Source organism: Cyprinus carpio, chromosome A23, assembly GCF_018340385.1.
Source record: "Cyprinus carpio isolate SPL01 chromosome A23, ASM1834038v1, whole genome shotgun sequence".
Lineage (NCBI taxonomy): Eukaryota > Metazoa > Chordata > Actinopteri > Cypriniformes > Cyprinidae > Cyprinus > Cyprinus carpio.
The window spans coordinates 7,045,553-7,067,201 of record NC_056594.1 but is presented as its reverse complement, the minus strand read 5'-3'; the positions used below and the strand labels follow the sequence as shown (position 1 = coordinate 7,067,201).

Genomic DNA, 21,649 nt, shown 5'->3' with positions numbered 1-21,649 from the left:
GTGTCCCTTCAGGTAATCAACACACACTTGCAGTCTTGATGCACACTTGAACACTTACAAATACATGAAATACATAATAAATAGATCAGAAGTCAAGAGAAAAGACCGCAAGCACCTGTTAACCTAAAATCGTGAATGGCTTGTGGAAATAAATCCAAAAACTATAGCCTGTGACTGTCTGTAAGCGATTCAACAACCCCAAAGCACTTATAAAAGGAAGACATGGCAACCGCACAACCAACAGCATTTCCCGAGCACAGATGACTCGGTAGCCACGCCCCCTCTGTTTGACGTCACACTCCTGGGCTGGCAGCTCTGCGCTATGGAAGGCCAAAAGGGCCAAAACGTGTGAAACTGTCGTGTTAACACGTAATTTACGAAAAATACTAAAAAAAATGAAAAATGAATTATGAAAATACTATTTGAAGGAAATGTGTAATTATCCTTACACAACTTCTATTGTGATTGTGAAAATGGTCATGACTTTCAGGGCTTGAACTGTCTAACTGTCTAAATAGGCCAATTTAAAATATGCTGTAATTATTATATGTAGGCCTAGTTGTAGCCTATATTCTGAAAAATACAGTATTCAACATGTATTTTCACATTAAAAACTGGTATTTACAAGCTTAATCTAGTTAGGTTCTCTGTGTTTGAACAAGAGCACTAAACCAGTAGGCGGTGCTAATGTCCCAAAAATGTAGGTCCGTGTTAACACGCAAATTACGTGTTAACGCGTAAATGACGTTTTAACGCGACAGTTTCACACGTTTTGGCCCTTTTGGCCTTCCATACTGCGCAGTTTGCTTGAAATGCGTCGAATGTGTTTTGTGTCACGTAGTATACTTCACTTTTGCACAGCGTCGGTCGTGTTCCTCATTAGGAAATGCATGGTTTATAACAATAGCAACGGATGATCTTCAGATGCGTCGTAAACCTAAACACGCCTGATTTTCCTGGTGAGGCACTACAACGCGAACTTGAACTTCTTCCTTGTAGTTTTGTATAGAGGCGAAGTCATTGACTAATAGACGTTTGCACTAACAGTGTGCATTTTGAAAGACATGAAATGTAAGTTGCATTAAGTGTTGAGTTAGCCAGCTGAGATTGAAATAGCCAGTGAGCTTGCCATGTTTCCACATGCACCTGATATTGCTTACTAAAACTTCCTAGAACATGTAATACACTGAAATATTTACAAATATGCATAACCTAGAATGTTTTTATTTTTCAGGTCACACAAGGTAACTCGTTCTAATGAACATGGCCTGGTCTTTGGGATGTTGCCATAAAGACACACCCCTCGAAGAGAACGCTGACCTGTTTTTTACCACAGTATCAGATGGCTCAAAAGAAAGCTCCACACCGATTTTGCAGGACATGTCCCACTCAAAAACAGACAGCGGAAAGAGGCCTGTTAAAATTCGTCCACCGAGCCCGAGGACTACTCCAAGGCCAACAGCAGGCCGCAGCCTGTCATGTGAACCACCACCCAAATCCATCATCCAGAGGCGCACACAGTCCCTTCCATCTCCATCAGAGAGAAGCAGGCTTAGTCGCCGAGCCAGCGTCCGCTTTGTGGACTCTTTAGGGTTGCACCTAGAAAGTGTCAAGGTTTTTAAAAGCGGGGAGGACCCGTTTGTCCCAGAGCATGTTCTCTTCCGACTGTTAACAAGTGCAGAGTTAGCCTCGAATAAGGGGATGGAGATCTCCCTACCGTATTTGAAACCGATGTTCTCGGTCCAGCCAGGGGACTGTTCAAACTTCACCGAGCATCTGTGCTGCCAACAAGTATGTCTGGAGCGGGTTTTGTGCTACGAGCCTGGCATTATAGGGATCGTTCAAGTTGTAAACTTGGCATTTGAGAAGGAAGTGAGTGTTCGCTACTCTTTTACAAACTGGAAGAGCTGCTCAGAAACCAAGGCTTACTGGGTTGCAAGCAAATCCATTTCAAACGGGCCCTGCTGTGACACTTTTCGATTTCATCTCCCGGTCCCTCCATATATCCTTCATCCTGGAGCAGTGCTGGAGTTTGCTGTTTGTTATAAAGTAATGGGCATGCAGTTTTGGGATAACAATGGTGGGCAGAATTACAAGTTAACCTGTCAGAGTTATAACCTGCCTGTGCCGAAGGAATGCGAAGACAGCATGATACACTTTATCTGAGGACACTGAGAGTTAGATGAAACTATTTTTTTAGAGCACTGTTTCACTTTTAGATTTGGCTTGCAACCACCAGCATTTTCACTATGTGACGTACATTGCTGACCTTCTGAAAGTCTTGATATTTCATTTGTAAATAATAACCTTGAAGCCACGTGAAATATGAGATTTTTAACTTTAAGTGGTGACTGTTTAACTGGACTGAGAGTATTACTGTATGTTGATTTGATAATGTAATGTAGATTTAAAAAGTGCCTTTACTGTATTTTTTACCTTTCAGGTTTGCACTTACTTGCACTTACCTATTGTCCCTATATGGTACATTTTCATGATACTTGTGGATATTGTGAACACAGATGTTGATACAAATAATTAAGGATGGGTAATCCCACTTGCATTGAAGAACTGATAAAACAAACAAAAAAAAAAACAACACTATTCAGCCATTCTTTATTGCATCTCATTGTCCTTCACATAAAACCTTCCAGTAAAGCCATATTATTTAGACGCAAATTGCTGTATATAAATTGTAGCAGGGGTGACAGTTTTTTAGTAGGCCAAAACTCGGAAGAATTATAATTTTAGCACTTCTGATTCCATCATACTGAAGTCAGTGGGTTTTTAGAAACACCATCTTTAATAGAAAAAGTTTTTTAAATAAAGACTAAAAGAGTTGTTGGAAGTTGGAAACTACTGGCTTGAACTACAAAAATATGTAATCACTACCGCACTTTTCAAGTGTTTTTATTGTAACTTCAGTTTGTTTACATTTACAATAAATGATACTAAAAGACATGTCTTGCATGTTTTAATAAAATTATGTTTATTAAAACAAATGCTATTTCATATATGAACCCTTACGAAATAAAATTGTAGTCGTGGCCATGTTTTTTTTTTTTTTTTTTTTTTTTTATATTGATTTCTTTTTGTTTAACATTATTTTTTTTACAAATACCATAGTTTAAACTATGGTTATCATGGTTTAACTACAATAACCGTTTTTTGTTTTTATTTGTAGTAAAACCATGGTTAATTTTCGTAAGGTTATATAGAACTGGAATGCACAAATCATTAAAATATTTCCAGTACGTTTTATTTGTAAGATTTCTGCCTTTCTAGCATGGATGAAATGCTTTATTATTATTATTATTAGTAGTAGTAGTATTATTATTAGTATTATTATTAGGCCTATTATTATTAAACACTTGCTTAGGGAATACAAAAGTGAAAAAACATATGCCAAGGAAAAGGTTCAAGGATGGCCAAAAAATACATAGCAATTAAAATTTAGAAGAGAGAGAGAGAGAAGATAAAATATTATTTATTTATTTATTTATTTTTTTTATTTATTTATTTTTTTTTTTGCGCATGCACGACACGCCATCTTTTTTCCCGCGTTATCAAACCACATACAGTACAACTGTCAAAACCGAAGAAAAGCGCTCTTTAACAAATTATTTTGAGTGAAAGTTGTCCATTTCCGTCTCGGTAACTGTATCTTAGCGATCTACGACCCTCACATTATTTGTTAATAATAAAAAGTATGTAAAAGTTGCTCCTGAAGGCCGTTGAAGCGTCAGTCATAATCTGAGGTAAGATCTGAACACTTGGCCAACAGCCATAGCTACGACTTAATATAATAATTAAATAAAGTATAATCGCCTTCAGCATTAATATTTATGGTTTCGTCTATTATTTTGCTGTTTTGTGCGACAGCAATTTTGCTTCCTATGCTGTAGTTTATTAACTACAAATCCACTAACAGTGCAGTTTGAGTAATATTGAATTTAAGTTAATACATCGCATAAAAAAAATCCATTTTGTTACTTTTATTTATTTATTTTTATTTAATTCAATTTCTGAGAAATATGGGGACTGACATTTAGACATTTTAAAAACATCTGAGTCCTCGTCTTTCCCGGAATTGTGTTTTCCTTGAATTATCTGCATCTGAGATTCATATTTATGAGTTCATATTTAATGTCTTCAGCATTTAAAACAGGTCATCGTCTGTGCATCATGGCACCTTTGCAGGAGCACCGGGTGAGAATTAAACTCTACAGAGCTGTTTACTTCATGCTTTTATTTCTGGGGAAATGGATTTAAATTCTCACCTCTGAAATGCTTTTGTCTTCCGTAATTATAGGAGATGCTTTTTGTTCATTTATGCATAATACCACAAAGTTCACTTTATATTGTTTTGCTTAGGTGGAGAAACTGGTGGATGAGGCTTTCAAACACAATCATTTTCAAGATCTAGAAAAATTCTTACAAAATGAAAGCAAGGAGGAAACCACAAGAACATGTTCCAGACAATTCATGACCAAGCTGGATAAGCTTTTCCTCAGGGTTAGTTATGTATTTGACATTGCATACATGACTTAACTGTATTGACCTCTTCACTGGATTTATATGTACTGTTGTTGTTTATATGTTCTTGCAGGAAGTGGATCTTGGAAATGTGGACAATGCTTGTCTGGTGCTTAACGTTTTGCACAAATATGGTGAGATGCTGGTGTTTCCAGGGGGTGCAGGGATATCTGTAATGATCGCCCAGGGATTTGTCAAAAAGATAAGTGTATAATCAATGTTTCTGTTCTTTCTATGTCTGTTTTGGTGAAGGAGAATAATGTTTTTATTGCTTAAAATGTATGTTTACATGGTCCAGTGGTTCGAAAAGGCCAGAAAGCTGTGGGTGGAGGCAGGGTCTTCAAGAAATGAGGCTATGATAAAGCTGGCTGAGGACTTCTTTGATGCACTGATGGTTTGTAATGGCACATTTTTGGTGTAAATGGAAATGCAACTTTCATTTTTATTTTTATTTTAAATAACCTTCCATATGAATAAATCCATTTTCCTTAGTTGTATAAAAAATTACTTATGGATGTGCATGTGTTAATTTATGCCTTACGATTTGGTCAGTGGAGGATACTGAATATTTACTATATATTTGATTTATTTACATTAATGCACTGGCTTTCACTGGTTCGGAGCACAGAGTACATGAAAACATGTAGTGCACATGTAAATTAATATGTGAATCAGATTGCATTTAGGGTTCATATAAACACAGCTTTCAGAATCTGATATCAGACTGGATTTGGATCTGGAAAAGTCACCACTTATTGGTGCAATCTAAGTACACGATCCAAAAAGAGCAATAGAAAACATGATTCCAATTTGTTCTATGCACACACACACATACTGTATTACGGTATTCTGATTTGTGCATATCATTTCACCTTTGCAGGTTGTTCACGAAAGCTGTAAAGAAGGTGAGTGTTTTGCTCCAGATTTCCAAAAGTTCAAGTTCAAGAAAAGTCAAAGGGGAGGTTGAGCAGCGCTCTGCATTCAGTTCAACCTGTGTATTCCCTCAGGAACATATGAGGTCACAGAAGCTCTGCTTAGTCACATTGGCAAACTGGCCTCTGATGCACAAATAAGCATCGTGATTCAGAAAGAGGTAAGAGATTAAATACATTTCTTAAAGGAAAGCCTCACCATCAGTATGCATGGAAGTAATCATTTCAGCCATATTGAGAACTCATTCCACACCTCCAGTCATGACATGTCACTCGAGCTGTGTTTACCCAGACTTTTCCAGAAATAGAAGACTGAATTACATTATTTACTCTTATTGACAGGCAGCAAGGAAACTCAATGCTATTCTGGAAAAGATTCCCATGGAGCTGAAAAAGAAAAAGAAGATCTTGTCAACTCAAGAGGCTTCATCTATGATGTGTGTTGAATGATAGTGCATTATCACTCTCCTGTGTCTTAAGAATGTAACCGTACATTTAAAAGTCCCCTTCTTGCACCTATGGATACATTTTAATCTGGAAAGTACCTGTAGGGGTGCGAATATGCTTGGATTTTAAAACTGTAGTGTGTTGTGTTTTTATCAGGAATGCAGTGGCCAGTCAAATCCTCAGAGGTGGAGGTTAGTGTAAAAATCCATTGTAATGAGTATACGTAGTTTAGAAAGTGTGATCGTAGAATTATACTTAAACACAAATGTAAATGATTATGATGATCATTCCAAAACTCATTTTTAGATTGCACTCATACTGTGACTGATTGTAGCTACATATCTGTTGTGGGTCAGATTATGACTTGCAGGTGTCTTTAATGGAGGCCCTCTGCAGAATGGCTTCACCAGCTCAGAGGAATCAACTAGCTGACTCCTGGTTTACAATGACCTTTGTCTCCTCTGCATTCAAGAAGATCAAGGATTCTCAGTTTGAGACTGTAAATATGGCCTCACTTGGAATTAGACATCTTAAAATGATTTTTTTTGGTTGCATCGTATATTAGAATATGTTTTGTGTGTGTTTTTTGTGACAGGACTGTAGGAAGTTTCTAAATATGGTCAATGGCATGCAAGGAGATGGGAGAAGGTACCTCATATCATTTGACAGCTTTCACTTTTTTTTAGCAGATTGTATAACATGTCTTGGTTTATCTTCTCACAGCGTGTACTCCTACCCTTGCCTGGAGGCATTTTTTTTTGGAGAATGATGTTGTTTTTTTTAATTTTTAAGGGTGTGTATGTGGGTATATATATATTGTTTTTTTTTGTGGTTTTTTGAACCACATGTATATTTATTTTTTTATCATATTTATAGCTTCACATGCCAGAGGACGAGAATCTGGAAGCGTTCTGGATTGACTTTAATCTAGGAAGTCAAAGCATCTCTTTTTACTTCTGTGTGGCTGATAAGAATGCACAGGTAATGACTTTATAGTCTCTTAGAGTGGCCACATCTTACATTTGACCTGTATATTGATAATATATAACAGGGTTTTTCAAACAGGGACTTGCATAGCCCTGGGGGTTTGCGAGTTGATGAAAAGCTAATAACTATACCAAATGTAAAAAAAAAAAAATGGCTCTGCACAATAATCGCAATATGATCTGATTTATTTAGCGTCTCAGAGCAGCTCAATTCATGGTAAATGCAGCAAATCTTTTAACATGCATTTGGAAATGCAACATGCAGTAAATTAATTTTATTTACACATTTGCATAATTGCCAACATATTTATGGACAGAAGTTCAGCATTATACAGTACAGCATTTCAGCAGTATAATGTACAAATAAAAGCTTGAGGATTTGAAAATTTGAAAGTGAAGAATTTAAGCCATAAATGTTAGTATTGTAAATTGTAGTGAAAACAATTATTATAATGATGAAATATAAATTTTTCGTTTTACAATCCAGTTGTAATTTACAACAGTAATACATTTTGTTTATATAACATAATAATTCTCATTATTCATTTTGATTGGGTTCCTAATACACCTCTGTGAATCTAATGTGGACTGGAGCATTATCTTTTTACTTGCACGTCATGTGACCATGCAACATCAGAGAACCATGATAATGTTTCGTTGAATTAATATTAGCTTAAAATCTCAGGGGATACTTCAAGTATATATTTCACGTCTAAGGGTTTTGGTTGACAAAAACATTTATCTCTGGTATACAATTAAGCACAAACTTATGCTTTGACCACAAAGGGCTATTTAATCAAATTTGACAGTTTTTTGGAAGAAAATGAATAGAAATATGAATGTTAGATGTCTTTCTCCTGTCAGGATGGCCAGTGGAGCACTCTGTGTATAGTTGAAAACGAGGTCCAGAGTTACACAGTAGAAGGTAACACAGTCAACATTGACTCTACACAGACACAGACTCTAACAGGTCTTCTGCAACTCATCTCAAAACCCACAAAAACACATCTATCTATATTTGACTTCACAGAGGAAAATGGCAAGAAGGTTCTTCATCTGATTCTGACTGAACAAATCAGCATTGACAGCTTAGAGGGCTCCAGAGTCACCATCAAATTCAGCTCATCTCTAGACATCCTGCGAGCCACTGAGAGTGTTTATGGTCAGGCTAAGAACAGGGTGAGTGAAGGGGCTGATGTTACTTTCTCTCAAAAAGACCTGCCTGTACATCTAAGTTGAAGTTGTATAATAAAGAGTAGAATATCAAAAACCAGTACTTCATCTAATCCGAACTTTGACTTTAGTGTGTTCTTAAATAAAATGTAACCAGTCTTATTTCAATATTGCATTTTTCCCTAATCCAGTTAAGCACAAATCCCAATCTACTCTAATAAAGAGTATAACATAACTATATTAATGAGATAATCTTAAAGTTAAACTTTTACATAGCATTGCTATTGTAGCTTTACACCAGAGTGATTAGTCCACAACTAAATTAATGATTCGACATGATGATTAAAAGTGTTTTTATGTGGTCATTAGGATCTTATCATTTATTTGATACGTTTTTGAGCTGGAGAAGCTGTAAAGCTTAAACTTAAGATTAAATTAGCTAATAGTAATGAAACGCTTATATTAAATGTGTAATCACTTGTTGTATGCAGCAAGTCACCAGTCATGTTTTTAATCCCTCTTGCTGGATTTCAGACGTTTTTTAGGAAGACCTCTATTGTAAAAACACCTGTTCACGTCAACCTAAGTTCACAGGAAAGTTCACAGGTGAGTCAGGCTCAAAGGATAACTTTAAACTTAACACTTTTTCCTAAGTTGAATTGTGACATTTCAGGGTGGCATTCTCTCATAGGGTGTGTTTTTGTTTCACAAGTCTTTAACAGTCTATGTTAAACTAACAGGTTTTTGTCGCTGAAAGTCAAGTGTCCCCCTCTCTGTGTGTAGAGGGAAGAGGGTCATTGTCAGTCAAGCATAGCATTCCCTGCCAGCCTCCCGCACATCCAACACCAGATATAAACAATGTCCCCCAACAGGTAAGAGAGGATGCTCACAACATAAGGACGCCTGTAGAGCTTTTATAGAGCATAGTGATGTTTTGTGAGAGCTTTGAATTGACCACAGACCTGATGTAATTTTATTCTCAAAGCTAAATATTGTTCCCTCTCAAGCCATTTGTGAAACACACCTGCTTGTCTGATATTTTTTTATAAACTAGGCTTTTTCTCTGTTACCACCAGCTGCCTGATGAAAATATCTGTTATGTTTGTATTGTCTCACTTTAACAGCTGGAATATTGTACACAGACTCAGCTCTGTTAATGCTGCTGTCATTACAGCTTTGTGTGCACATGCTAATGGCATCATAGTGGCCAGAAGTCTCTTGTTCTTCGGAGCTAAAAGTGCAAATCTCTTTTTCATCAGATGGTAACCCCTATAAAGATGAAGGTGTCTGAGTCTTGCACGTATATCTCTGGCAGTGTGGGGAGTAAACAGGGAAGCTGTTCCTCCATCTGTGTGCTGCCTGCAGGTAGGTCCATTAAGACTTTATGACTAATTAGTAAAGAATCCATTCTTGTAGATAGCTCTGTATATTTCCACAGCAAGAGTGTAAGCAGTCTCAGCTCTGTTGTCGATTACTACACAATAATTTTGAATTGCCCCTTAGTTAATAAAAAAGGTTTGTTGGAAAGATTATCTCTTACTTGTAGTGAAATCACAGTAACAAATAGCCATCTGTAGAATTTATTGTCATTTTTATAAGCATTATACAATTTTGTAACTGCTTGGTTGCTTTTTTCTAGTGTCAAAGCCAATGGTGAAACCAGCTCTTCAGATGATGAGCTCTTCAGAGAGAAAGAAGGAGATTGAGCTTAGAGAACTCATGATGCCCAAAACATCTTCCAAGGTGTCTTCTCTTAGTTTTCAGTGTGAGAATAACCAAAAGAAGCCCCATACAATTCAAGCACAGGTATGACCTCTTTAGAAAGTTTCAGATACTTCAATGTAGGGATGTACAGGGCTTGACGCTTACCTTTTTCCCAAGGAGCACATGTGCTCCTAAACTGAAAAATTTAGGAGCACGTTAAAAAAATGTAGGGGTGCAATGCTAATTTTTCAAATTATGTGTTTTAGCTTAATCGGGGGATATAAGGAAACAATTACAAACACAATTGTTAAATTTATCAGAATACAGAAAGTACACTGGGTTTTGAAAGGGATGAACATTTTCCACAAGTTGACATGATTTATTAGGGTCTTCATAAAATGTCTTGACATATTTTGCTTAAAAATATTCAATGGCTGTGTAAACAACACCCTTTTTGGACCCTTTTTTGCATTGAGCTCTGCTCACACAAACCCGTTTTGGTGTATGTTTCTTTAAATGATAATGAGTTACTGTGCATCCCACCCCGCTTCCAGGATTTCCACTAAAAATAAAATAAATCCACTCCTGTCTTGTCTCCTCTGAGGTTAGGACTCTAAATAATGATTTGTGTTCGTCTGCGCAGCCAACGACAGAACATTTAGCATGTTTTCCGTGAACTTTTGCCGTGGCATCAGAACAAGTATACCGCTGTTGCTTGCGAAAACAACAATGGTGGCTGAGCGCTGTGGCTGGAAACATGCAGATCAATGGGCGGTAATATTTTAATAAGAACCCCTTCCTACGTCAGAAGGGGAGAGCAATCTGATCGGCTCATTTTCTCACATGCTTGCAGAGAAAGGCTTACAAAACCAAACTTATTGGGTTCTTCTTTTTCATGTTTTCTGAGTTGGTAGATGCACCGGACACTCAATTATAGCACTTACACACGGAAAAAGTCAGATTTTCATCCGATGAGCCCTTTAAATAATTTTGCTTCAGACTTCATTTAATAGTTATTATTTATAGTCCTATTAAATTCTGTGTACATTAGGTATGTGATGGTATCAATTTTTTACAATATTCATTGACGCTTTTATAACAGTATATGGTTTTATCACAATATGTAATTTAGTAAGTAAAAAAAAAGTGTTGTCCTAACAGGTTAAATAACTTTATTAAAGAGCTTTTACGAAAGAAAGACTTTATTTAAAAAAATACACAAAAATATAAAGTAAACGTGTTTCAGGATTAGAGTGCAAAAGATTAAAGTTCAAATGAACGAAAGAACAATAGGTAACACTTTACAATAAGGTCCCATTTGTTTACTTTAGTTTAAGCAGGTTAACATTAGCTAACAGTGTGCAATTGCTAATTGTTGCAGTAGTTAATATTATTTGTTAATGTTGGTTAATAAAAATACAACTATTTATTGTTAGTTCATGTTAGCTCCATTAAATAATATTAGCATTTTAATATTTCTTAATATGAAACATTTCAGAACACTCAGCTCAGAAGTAGCACTGCTGCTTTGTTTACAGGGTTACCGGGTTAAAGGCTGCATTTCTGTCTTTTTTCAAATTAACCAATTCAAATGGAAAACAAATATTCTGAGATTATGTAAAATCCATATGAAACAAGGTGCATCGCTACTGCGGAGTTAACGAGTTAGTGTCGCCAAGTTCCGAGAACAAAGAAAGCACTAGTTTATCAAATTATTAAAATGTTAATGCAGTCTCCTTACAGTTTTTCACTGACACATTACTTCTGCTGGTGCGCTGTGGCAAGCTTTATGTGTGTGTTTGAGCGCTTATGGCTATGTAGGCAATTAAAGGCTCATTATAATGATCTAAAAAGTTTATTAACAAACGTGTGATTAGTCGACTAATGCTTCAAATGAACGACTACTGGTCAACCAGAAAAATCCTTAGTCGAGGGCAGCCCTATATTTTTCTTTATAATGAAGTAATCTGTATTTAATACATTGTGAAAGAGTGATTAGCAGTTCCGCAAACAGAGATACAGAAATTCTACATTGATTTAAAACAAAAAAATAACTGCATTGGTGTCAGATTGGTATCGGCCAATACTGAACCCCATGTATTGGAATCGGTATCGGAGGTGAAAAAAAGGCGGATCGGAGCATCACTACTTCAGATTAAGTTTTTACTGATGTGTCCTAACAAATGGAAAATAGAGTTTATGAAACACTGTTACACTAATGAAGCAATATACTGAGTAGTCATAAAGTCATAAACAGCTTAATGGATGTAATCTCAGTGAAACCTGTTTGTGTCTTTGGCAGTCGACCCCTGCTGCTCATAATGGGTTCAGAAATTTGGTCTAGTGATTAAAGGCTGAAGATAAGGAGTTTAAAGGGTTTCTCTGATTTATTTAAACACACACACACACACACACACACACACACACATATGTATATATATAGAGAGAGAGAGAGAGAGAGAAGAAGAGAGAGCAAGAGAATATATATAATGTACTTTTACATTTCATTACATTGGTCGTCTCATGTTTTCTGTTTTTGGTACCTGCTATTTCTCTCTTTTTTTTCTTTTTTTGGCATCTAACCCTATAAAAACTTTTTTTTCCTGAAGCATATTCCTGCAGACAAAGTAGTACAGATGGTGCAAGCTGACAAAGAACATGAAGAGGAAACTTTAGGTATGATATGAAGCATACTAAGGAAATGCCACTGCTGATGTGAACATATTTGAATGTTTTTAACTTTATTTCTTTGTGTAAAAGATAACAGCATCGTCCCAGACTCCCAACCTGTGAGAAAGGGAAGCTCGTAGTGAGTGTATTTCTACTGACATTTCGGTTACAGTTTCTCAACTGTTTAACATTACATCCACTGTAGAGAGGATTCTGTCTGCTCAGTGCTCACTACATAATGTATGCTTGTTTGTCTTTGTTTTACATGTAACTGATCAGTTCACCAGCTCCCTGGAGCTTGAACTCTAGTAAAAGGAGAATCTCGGTATCTGGATCACTGCTGACTTGGCAAAAAGACTGCTATAAAAATGGCACTATATCAGGTGAGTTATCGGCAGAGATATTCAACTACAATACATGACTCTTGAATACTTAATTGTGATTGGTCAATCACTGCATTCTGTAGTTTTTTGTATTATTATGACCTCTATACTATAATTGACAGTTTGAACCAATTTCCTACATATCTGTGCTAGTTTCATGTCTCTTATGACTGTGCAGTCTCATTCTCACATAATAAAATATAATAATTTAGCCTCATTATTAATCCTCCATCACTTTTTTGCACTACTATTTAGGGAGGCGAGTATAATCCAGCTCATGAAAGAATGAGCCAGTTCTTTTGATCCTGAATCTGTTAAAAGCTGAATCAGTCTAATAATTTACTCATCAAATCTGTGAGATTGTTTACTGAATTTACCCTGAATTTACCCCTTTTTAAACCAGAATTTTATAGGAAGCACTGTTCCTGATATGTTGTCACTATATGAATCAGGTGGCTTTGTGTAACCTTGCATTCTGTGCAATCATCTCCAGATGGTAGCTCTCATCCCCCTCCTCAGCGTCTGTCCCCGGCACAGTGTGCATCCAGAGCTCTGAACCAGAAGCAGCTGCACACCCAGCTCACTCAGAGATTGGAGGAGGTGCTGAGGGAGCAGCAGGGTACAGATGGCCGTACAGCCCAGAGAGGCTCCTCACTGGAGCCCAGGACTGCAGGTCAAGAGAAACGAAACATGGAGAAATCAGTGAAGTCCGTGCCTGCTAGACCTGCACAACAGAGAAGGAAGAGTAGTGAAGTTCAGGGTGACGCATCTGACCATGAAAATGTGAGACTCTTAGTTAAAATAGATGTCTTTATGTTATAAAAACAAAACAAAGCAAGGTTTATTATACTGAACTGCGTTTGTTGTTAATGTTCTGAAGATGGCACATGCTGCAGATGGTATGGTGAAAATGATATCCAGTCATTATAAGAGACCTGCCAAAGCATCATCCCATGAACCTGGGGTCGAGTTAAATATCGCATCTACAAACAGGTGACACAGACTGACCTTTCGTTCATGCCCCACCATTTCCTCTGTCCTCGCATGCAATCACATTGTTACCTTCACTTTCAGAAACCTGCTCAATAAGAGCTGCTGTCCATCCTCCACTGTAAGTCATTTAGAAAGAAAGAAGCATTTGCGATGTCAAAACAATACATCTAGTTAAAAAAATTGTTTTTTTTTCCCCTGCGCATTGTGTTACAGGAGAAAACTGGTGTCAAGAGTTCAAGTTTGCACAAAGCACATGACAGATCCAAGAAGGAGTTCCAGCAGCTTGAGTACTGCGTTTTACTCCCTTCGCTCCCTGAATAACTAGAGATATTTAGTTTGAAAATAGCTTTTATAAATCACTGAATTTACTGTGTTGTCTCCTCAGGGATGTTTATGCATTTACAGAGGACACGCCAAAAATTAGTGTGGTATGGACACTAATATAGCTCTGAATGCAAACTAAATAAACATCATAATATTTTAAATATTAAAAATATGATAATTTTTATTAATTCTTAATTTTGTCCTTTTCAGCGAAAGAAATCCTCTGATACATCCAGAGTGGAAAGCAGGTAATTAGTTATTTTCTAAAAACAGCCCCCTCTAGTGTTTAACAAGTGAACCTAAAAGCAGAGTTCAGTTCAATCATTCTGACAGTTAAAATCTCTCCAAAGAAATCCTGCATATTTGTAAACGTGACTGCATTATATTGTGTATGTGACTATATTATGTATTATATGGCATATTCACATTGCTTTTTTCCCTTTTTGTGCACGAAGTAATCCTCAGACTCTCTCCAAGTCTGCTAGGAGACCTCAGCTTCCAAAGGTTTCAGTTTTTTAATTGTTTGGGGATGGACACTTATACGTTTGTTGATTTAACATATGCCACATATATCACAACAACAACATATATCACAAAAAATACACTTTTTATGCTTGTTTGTGTTACAACCTAGGCTGCCAAGGCAAATGTGAACAAAAACCTGTTCAGGGATACGGACACAGACAACATGATGGAGATTAGCTGGTTAAACTCAGCCAACAGGAAACCCAAGCCCAAAGTGGCAGACTACAGCAGGCAGCCGGTTAAACCTCCAGCTGTCTCTGCATGTATGCTACACCAGTCTCTGTATTTTAGAGATGTTTCTTATTTGTCATCTGCAGAGGTTAACTCAACAGTGATGATGGGTGCTATCTATTTCTCTCGCTCTTTCATATCCTCTTCTACCAGTAAATCTCTTACACTTTTTTTTTTTTTCAGTTAAGTCGCCATATACACCTTTGCCTTCACCAAAGCCAGTGAAAGAACAAATCAAGCCAAAGCGGGTAAGAACAAATGCTCTATAATTTTCACTGAGGATGCCTTAAAGTCACCATATTCTACACTTTGTAGCTTTTTTGTCACTTTTATAATATAATATCAGAGTGGGTGTGCATAGTAAATTGAGCTCTTTTTTTAAAGAGCAACCCAATTTTAATGTATATGCCTCCGTACTTAAATTAATTACACTTTTTTGAATTAGTAGTATTTTATTTTGTGCACTAATATTGATAGTAATGATTCACTTTTCTCTTGGATTGGGTCAATAATAGAAGAGGCAGATGAAAATTGCCGAAACGGAGGATAAACGGCAGCCAAGCATCAATAATAAGAAAGCCACAGGACGACCTCAGAGAGCTGCAGCCTTGACCAGAACCTACAGAGAGCCGTCTGACTCAGACAACCAGTCCAGCCTGTCAGAAAGCGAAAAAGCACCACCCCCTAAGGCATGTGGTTTTCAGCACAGTCAGATCACTGGGACCTTCATTAGTCGTAAATTAGTTCACTTAAAATAACCTGATCATTTACTCACCACGATGGCATTCAAGATGTTCATGTCTTTCTGTCTTCAGTCACAAATAAATGAAGGTTTTTGAGGAAAACATTCCAGAATTTTTCTCCATATAATGGACTTCATTGGGAGCCAACGGGCTGAAGTTCCAAACTGCAGTTTCAGTGCAGTGTCAAAGAGCTCAACACGATCCCAGTTGAGGAATTAGCAAAACGATCTGTCATTTTCGATCGAAAACTTTCCTCAAAAAACGTAATTTCTTTGCGACTGAAGACAGAAAGACATAAACATCTTGGATGCCATCGGGGTGAGTAAATTATCAGGAAATTTTTATTCTGGAAGTGAACTAATCCTTTAAGGCTTTCAGGGTCTAGACAGACTAATGATAACAGTCCTGATGAGCTTTATGTCTCTGTCTTTTCCTAATAGAAAAAAGCAACTGGGCGAGCAGCCACGCTTCAGCAGAATGTCCCAGCTCAAGCCACAGAACAAGGGGAAAAGAGAGAGAAAACCTCTGTAGACACAGCCAAACAACAGAGTGAGGATGTACAGAAAAAGGCAGAGAAAGGCTTTGCAAAGATTCTGCGAGATCAGAGGAATGATAAAGGCAAGAAGAAGTCTAGTCCAGAGCATCTCACAGTGAAGAAGACGTCATCTGCTCAGGAGTCAGCCAGGAGGCAGAAGGAATCTTGGGCTGCAAGATTATCGTCCACATTTGCCTCGCCTTCCTCCGTTGAGAAGATGAGATGTAAGAATTAAACTGCATTAAATTAGTTATAGGTATTTTTTATAAATGTATGGCTGTCAGTTAAATTTATAGACAAGTCAGGGGGCATTAATAATTGTGTTAATTACTGGCACTGTATCACACTAAATTTATTGAATAAAGAGCCTGGTATAAAAACAACATCTTGTGTACAGTAACTGCTTTGTAACTTATATTTTATTTTTCTCTGTACTCTGCAGCAGGTGAAAAACTAACAACCTACTTGAGATCCAGTGCTACACCTCTCCGTTCTCTGTCCATCTCTCCAATTGAAGCCGACTCTCCTCCACTACAGCCTCTCACTTCTCTCAAAGAAATGCAGGCCTCGTCTCTCTGTAAAACCCCAGGGAGTAAAGGTGCTCTGAAACTGCCTGCTCACTCCATAACACCTGTTTCCACAACCTCAAGGGGCTCTAAGCGGAATCCACCTGCTGCACAGGTAAACAGGAAACAAGTGCAGGTTTTTAAATCAAATCGATGGAAAGATCAAGTACTAATGGGCTACATTACAGCCCTCAAGGCTTATTTCATTCTTATTACTGATCATACAGTTATCATATCTGGATCACAAAATAAAAATGTATGAATTTCATTGCATTGGGTAAAAATGCTTAAAGTCATTTTTATTTGGATGTACACTAACATTCAAAAGTTTGGTTCAGTACGATTTTTTAAAAGAGATTAATACTTTTATTCAGCAAGTATGCATTAAATTTATCAAAAGTGACAGTAAAGTGGCATGTATAATGTTACAGAAGATATCTATTTAAAAGAAATTCTGTTTTCTTAAGTTTTCTGTTCATCAAAGAATCTCCTGTGTTTTATCTTTTTGTCTTTAAACAACCCACATAGGTTTATATTTTATGGTGTAATATAATACATTCTGTCATTTTAAGTGTGGCTTAAGTATCCAGATACTTTTAGGGGCCACTGAATGTACTAATAAAATTGTGCCTTGAGAGTATTATTAATTTGTTAGTTTAGAAAAAGCAACTGCTCGTACATTCCACTTTCTTGCTGATACGTCTTTGTCTTTGTCTTTGTCATTACCTCTCTGATCTAGAGATGAGTATGTTAATGTAATGCAAGTTCGCCCTTGTCCTCTGTCCCACTCCTGCAGGTTGAGCTGAGTCCTGTTCACTCATTGCTGATCCCAGCTCAACCCCTGGAGAAATCCACCCTGCCCTCCCCACGCATCCCTCCAGACCTCCACGAGGAGCAGAGAGCTGTGATGAACAAAACCAGCCCAACATCTTTCGAAAGAAGGTCTGTCATTTCTGTGACAATGAGCCAGTCCTCTCACATATCCATGAGCAACATGGCCCTGATGTGCATTGAGCTAGAGGTACAGCTTTACAGTTTATTTCTGAGTACAGCTGCGCTTTTCATAGTAGTACATTTCAGTATTACACCACTTCATTCTTGCTTGACTTACAGAAAACACCTGCATGCCAGAAAGGAAGTAAGGTTGAGAGACTAGAATTTAAGTCAGGTGAAGAGATTTTTTAATTACGTTGTGTTTTTTTTTATTTTATTTGTTAGTATACAAAAATTAGCATCTTTTTTGTACCAATTGCCAATCAGGTCCAACAGACATCCACAAGCATCTCACCCTGAGCCACTCCGCTAGTCTTTCAGAGAGAGAAGAGGACAGTGAGGAGGACAAAGAGAATAAGGCTCCTTCTCCCTCACAGCTAGCTCTGAAAATGAAGCCCAGGAAGCTGTATGAGCCTACTGATAAATCTTTCTCTCCTAGTAAGGCTATTTATCATCTTTTACAAAAGATTATGCATCAACTAGGCATGGTGCGAAGGTACCAGCATAAAGACTTTTTCTTCCCTTGTGGTAATACCAGCCAGAACATATCTAATGTACATCCATGTAAAGCTAGATTGTAGACCAATGAGATTTCACTCTGGATGGAGCAACCAAGCATGATGCAGCAAAATTAGAAAACAAACAAATCCTGCTGAAAACAGAAACTTTGATCAACTCAGAGGAAATGTGATTTATCATTTGATGCTTTTTATCTTCTATGATCAGGCAAGTCTCTATATAATATATAGCACATTACTGAATATTTAGATTTTGCAGTTAGTTTAACTGAATGTGCATCTCATTAATTTTCTCAGACACAGATTAATCCTAATCCTGACTCATTAGGCACTTATTGTTGATTCTGCTGGGAAAATTTTGTTTTTTCCATTTCCTGATGAAGAAACTAGATTGCATTTGATTCTGTGAATGATTTTGTGTTGCTGTGCATCAGGACACAATATTAAACTGCTGATGAAGGATCAGAGCAGCTCAGAGGAAGAAGAGGAGGACATAGTCACAGCGGACAGGAGAAGAAAGAGAAGTTACAAGAAAGGCCTGAATAAAAGGGCCAAGGAATCAATAATATCCAGTAATGAGAGATAAAGTGTTTCTGTGCGCAAAAATAAAGCTAAGAACATACTGTTGATAAATGTACACTGTTGTTCAAATGTTTCAGGGTCAAAAACAGGAAGAAGAAAAAACAACAGTATTTTTCATTGTAAAATGCTGACTTGATGTTCAAAAAAACATTTATTATTAATAGTGTTGAAAACGTAATTTTTTGATATCATTTTTTTCAGGATAATTTGATTAATAGAGCTTTTTTTTTTTTTTTTTTTTTACATTTAACATTTACTGTCACTTTTGATCAGTTTAATGCATTCTAGCTGAATAAAAAGTATTTTTTACAAACAAAAAATCCCACTGACCCCAAATTTTTGAACGGTAGTGTAAACATAAAAAAACAGAATGATTCAGAAGCTCAGCTGTCCAGTACCTCGAAGTTCACTCACTATACAGGTGTGTGAGCTTTTGAATGTCCTGACGAGTGACTCATGGGTATGTGTGTGTGTGTGTGTGTGTGTTCCCTCCAGCTGAGGAAGTGGAGACACTGTCATCTTGTACGAGGTCCAGTTGCAGGCATGCCAGTGTGGAGGCAGACATCGACGTGACCCAGCCTGCTCAGCAGGTGGGCTTTATCTGCCATCAGTTCAGCTCAGAGTTTAAGAGGAAGATCAAGGTGCTTGTCATCTCACTTTTCTCACTAAATCAGCCCTGGCTAAACACGCCAGCTCCATGAATCAATTATTTGAGGATTCACTTCCTTGCATTCAAAATCTGCTGCACATCTTGAAGCATTCAACGAGTGTTTATTAGCGTTGTCCAATAACGTATATTGTATGTTTGTCAGAATCGCTGCAGGACAATGGATCTTTACACCAGGCAGACTTTCAAGACCTTACAGCAGCACATGTCCTCCGTCAGTGTCCAAGTACAGCAGCACAGGTCAGGCATGACCCTGGACTCAGAAGAGGTCAGAGTTTCTGCCCTATAACAGGTCTGATATTTAGCCCTTTTGTTTTCTGTTTTTCCGTATATAGTACTCAGAGGCTGGAGAAAGTTAAACAAGTCCTGGTGCGTGAAATAGCAAACCTGGAGCAAGATGACATTGCTTTGAGAAGCATGGAGGAGGAATTGATGGTAACAATTGTTCTGACTCACCAAGTGTCTTTTAATGCAAATGGATTTTGGCAAGTAAATTTGTAAAATACATATGTAAATGGCCTTTGATTTAATCACACTATATCCACAGACTTACTGGGGAAAGCAGACCTTGGCCTTCCACGCTTACCAGGAGAAAGGAACCAAGAGGTAATATAAAATAAAGAATAGAAAAGCTACTGCACAAACATGAGATGAATGCCATAGATTTCTCAGCTCTGAAGTAAATGTAAACTAATCTTCCCTTGATAACTGTTCTGTTCGCATAATATGTAATCACGTCTGCAAGACCTGTTTATGACTATAAAACAATCCGTGGGTTGTGCTAGGTCGCAGTAACAAACAGGATTTTCCTGCCAAGCTAACAACATGGGGAAAAACAGAAAGGTTTATGTAATGCTGGTTATCTGTTCACTCTGTAATGCTATTATGCCAAGAATCTTGTGATTTCTTCAGAGCTTTAAAAAAGGGCAGTTCAAAGACAAGATTTTAGACTGGTACATTTTTTGTTTTAGTGCACTGAGGGTTGCATAATAATAAAAAAAAAAAAAAAAAAGATGCTAAGAGAGTGTAAATCAGTGTTTAAATCCACACCAAAAAGCACTTTTTGAAAAGAAAAAGAAAAAGGATACTCAACAGTTTTTGCCAGCATTGTAAGGCATGTTTCAGAGAATCTATTTCTCTAGATTCAAACAAAGTGACTGATTGATTGCTTTGAATAGTTCCCTGTTTACAAAAGATTTTAATGTAAGTGCTTGTCTTGCTCAGTCTTGTTGTTTTGTCTCAGATTACAGCAGTTGAAAAGCACCATTCAGACTGACGTGTGTGATAGTCTAGAGTATGAGACACAAATCTTCTCTGTGGAGGTGAGGAACTGAACCTTTTTTTGAGTGTGCTCCAACATGGTTCAATAGTTATATTTAGTTATATTTACACTTCAAGCCATTTTAACCTTTGATTGTCTAGAATAGACCTTTTTGCTCTGTTGCAGATGTCTTTAATGAAGAAGAACATGAAGTCTGTTCAGGAGCATTTCTTCAAAGAAATGGTGAGAGAGCCCAAATGGAACGGATATTTTATACTTAAAGTCACAGAATTCTGCAGGACTGAAATCAAGTTTTTTTGTCTTTGTAGCAAGAGGAAGAGTTGACGAGTGTGCGAAGAGGTCTGCAATCTTTGTTTTTCCCTGATGCATTGAGGTTCTGACCTAAGGGGAAAAAAATCTACCGTTTGAAAATCACTCTGAGCTAAAATGTGTTTGTATGCTTAGATATCATTAATGTTATGTTCTTTTAAAATTTTCCTACTCAAAAGGTTGAATATTTGTACTTTATTCCACTTATTCTGGTCTCTGTGAAAAAATGGTTGACTGTACGTGGTTTTTGCGCACATATTTGCTTGTGGTTTTTAATATGAATAATGAGTAGTTGTGAAAAGCAAATAAGTAAATGTTATAGGTAATGTAAGAACAAATGCATTTATTTCAAACATCCCACCTCATAATAATCAACTTCAGATTTATGTGCGCAGAAATTAAAAGGGATACTGGATTCTTAAACCATCTTAAGTCTAAGAACTTTTTTTGCATTCACTAGCGAAGGCCTGAATAAGCAATACTCATGGGTTCAGTTGATGGACGATGTTGAAAAATAAAGACAGAAAACTTTACTGAAAGGTTTTTTTTTTTC

General features: G+C 37.1%; 4 protein-coding genes across 5 annotated transcripts; all 4 read left to right on the top strand.

The window, feature by feature from the left end:
- Positions 1-768: 768 nt before the first annotated feature.
- LOC109096524 (protein phosphatase 1 regulatory subunit 3D-like) lies at positions 769-2,956 on the top strand. 2 transcript variants are annotated; one of them, XM_019110127.2, is made up of 2 exons: positions 769-959; positions 1,235-2,956. In XM_019110127.2, the coding sequence occupies exon 2, from the start codon at positions 1,258-1,260 to the stop codon at positions 2,164-2,166; it is 909 nt and encodes a 302-aa protein (XP_018965672.2). In that variant the 5' UTR covers positions 769-959; positions 1,235-1,257; the 3' UTR covers positions 2,167-2,956. The 2 variants fall into 2 exon arrangements, with proteins under 2 accessions (XP_018965672.2, XP_042568765.1); XM_042712831.1 differs by having other exon boundaries at positions 769-1,071.
- Positions 2,957-3,553: 597 nt separating this feature from the next.
- LOC109093707 (synaptonemal complex protein 2-like) lies at positions 3,554-6,681 on the top strand. Its single transcript, XM_042713966.1, has 12 exons — positions 3,554-3,755; positions 4,154-4,206; positions 4,372-4,512; positions 4,607-4,735; positions 4,823-4,927; positions 5,414-5,438; positions 5,541-5,626; positions 5,808-5,902; positions 6,069-6,103; positions 6,269-6,411; positions 6,508-6,560; positions 6,636-6,681. The coding sequence occupies exons 2-12, from the start codon at positions 4,183-4,185 to the stop codon at positions 6,679-6,681; spliced, it is 882 nt and encodes a 293-aa protein (XP_042569900.1). The 5' UTR covers positions 3,554-3,755; positions 4,154-4,182.
- A 111-nt stretch (positions 6,682-6,792) lies between these two features.
- On the top strand, positions 6,793-12,119 carry LOC122135213 (synaptonemal complex protein 2-like). Its single transcript, XM_042713965.1, has 8 exons — positions 6,793-6,893; positions 7,763-7,823; positions 7,929-8,077; positions 8,606-8,677; positions 8,812-8,943; positions 9,331-9,436; positions 9,711-9,877; positions 12,078-12,119. Exons 1-8 carry the CDS (start codon positions 6,795-6,797, stop codon positions 12,117-12,119), a joined length of 828 nt encoding a protein of 275 aa, XP_042569899.1. The 5' UTR covers positions 6,793-6,794.
- A 268-nt stretch (positions 12,120-12,387) lies between these two features.
- LOC109096218 (synaptonemal complex protein 2-like) lies at positions 12,388-21,641 on the top strand. Its single transcript, XM_042712828.1, has 26 exons — positions 12,388-12,451; positions 12,536-12,584; positions 12,725-12,828; positions 13,322-13,611; positions 13,709-13,821; positions 13,903-13,939; positions 14,035-14,108; positions 14,207-14,249; positions 14,356-14,393; positions 14,601-14,649; positions 14,780-14,933; positions 15,085-15,149; positions 15,417-15,590; positions 16,085-16,403; positions 16,622-16,860; positions 17,542-17,766; positions 17,859-17,913; positions 18,006-18,176; positions 18,691-18,828; positions 19,334-19,479; positions 19,651-19,745; positions 19,841-19,940; positions 20,053-20,111; positions 20,749-20,827; positions 20,953-21,009; positions 21,096-21,641. The coding sequence occupies exons 1-26, from the start codon at positions 12,412-12,414 to the stop codon at positions 21,165-21,167; spliced, it is 2,985 nt and encodes a 994-aa protein (XP_042568762.1). The 5' UTR covers positions 12,388-12,411; the 3' UTR covers positions 21,168-21,641.
- Positions 21,642-21,649: the final 8 nt, after the last annotated feature.

Excerpts from the sequence above, each read along its gene's own strand:
- LOC109096524 (XM_019110127.2), top strand. The coding sequence starts at position 1,258 with ATGAACATGGCCTGGTCTTTGGGATGTTGCCATAAAGACACACCCCTC.
- LOC109093707 (XM_042713966.1), top strand. The coding sequence starts at position 4,183 with ATGGCACCTTTGCAGGAGCACCGG. Across the intron at positions 4,513-4,606 it reads TGGATAAGCTTTTCCTCAGG|GAAGTGGATCTTGGAAATGT; the intron begins GTTAGTTATGTA and ends ATGTTCTTGCAG. Across the intron at positions 6,412-6,507 it reads AGGATTCTCAGTTTGAGACT|GACTGTAGGAAGTTTCTAAA; the intron begins GTAAATATGGCC and ends TTTTTGTGACAG.
- LOC122135213 (XM_042713965.1), top strand. The coding sequence starts at position 6,795 with ATGCCAGAGGACGAGAATCTGGAAGCGTTCTGGATTGACTTTAATCTA. Across the intron at positions 8,678-8,811 it reads GTTCACAGGAAAGTTCACAG|GTTTTTGTCGCTGAAAGTCA; the intron begins GTGAGTCAGGCT and ends TTAAACTAACAG. Across the intron at positions 8,944-9,330 it reads TAAACAATGTCCCCCAACAG|ATGGTAACCCCTATAAAGAT; the intron begins GTAAGAGAGGAT and ends CTTTTTCATCAG.
- LOC109096218 (XM_042712828.1), top strand. The coding sequence starts at position 12,412 with ATGGTGCAAGCTGACAAAGAACATGAAGAGGAAACTTTAG. Across the intron at positions 19,746-19,840 it reads GTCCAAGTACAGCAGCACAG|TACTCAGAGGCTGGAGAAAG; the intron begins GTCAGGCATGAC and ends TTCCGTATATAG. Across the intron at positions 19,941-20,052 it reads GCATGGAGGAGGAATTGATG|ACTTACTGGGGAAAGCAGAC; the intron begins GTAACAATTGTT and ends CTATATCCACAG.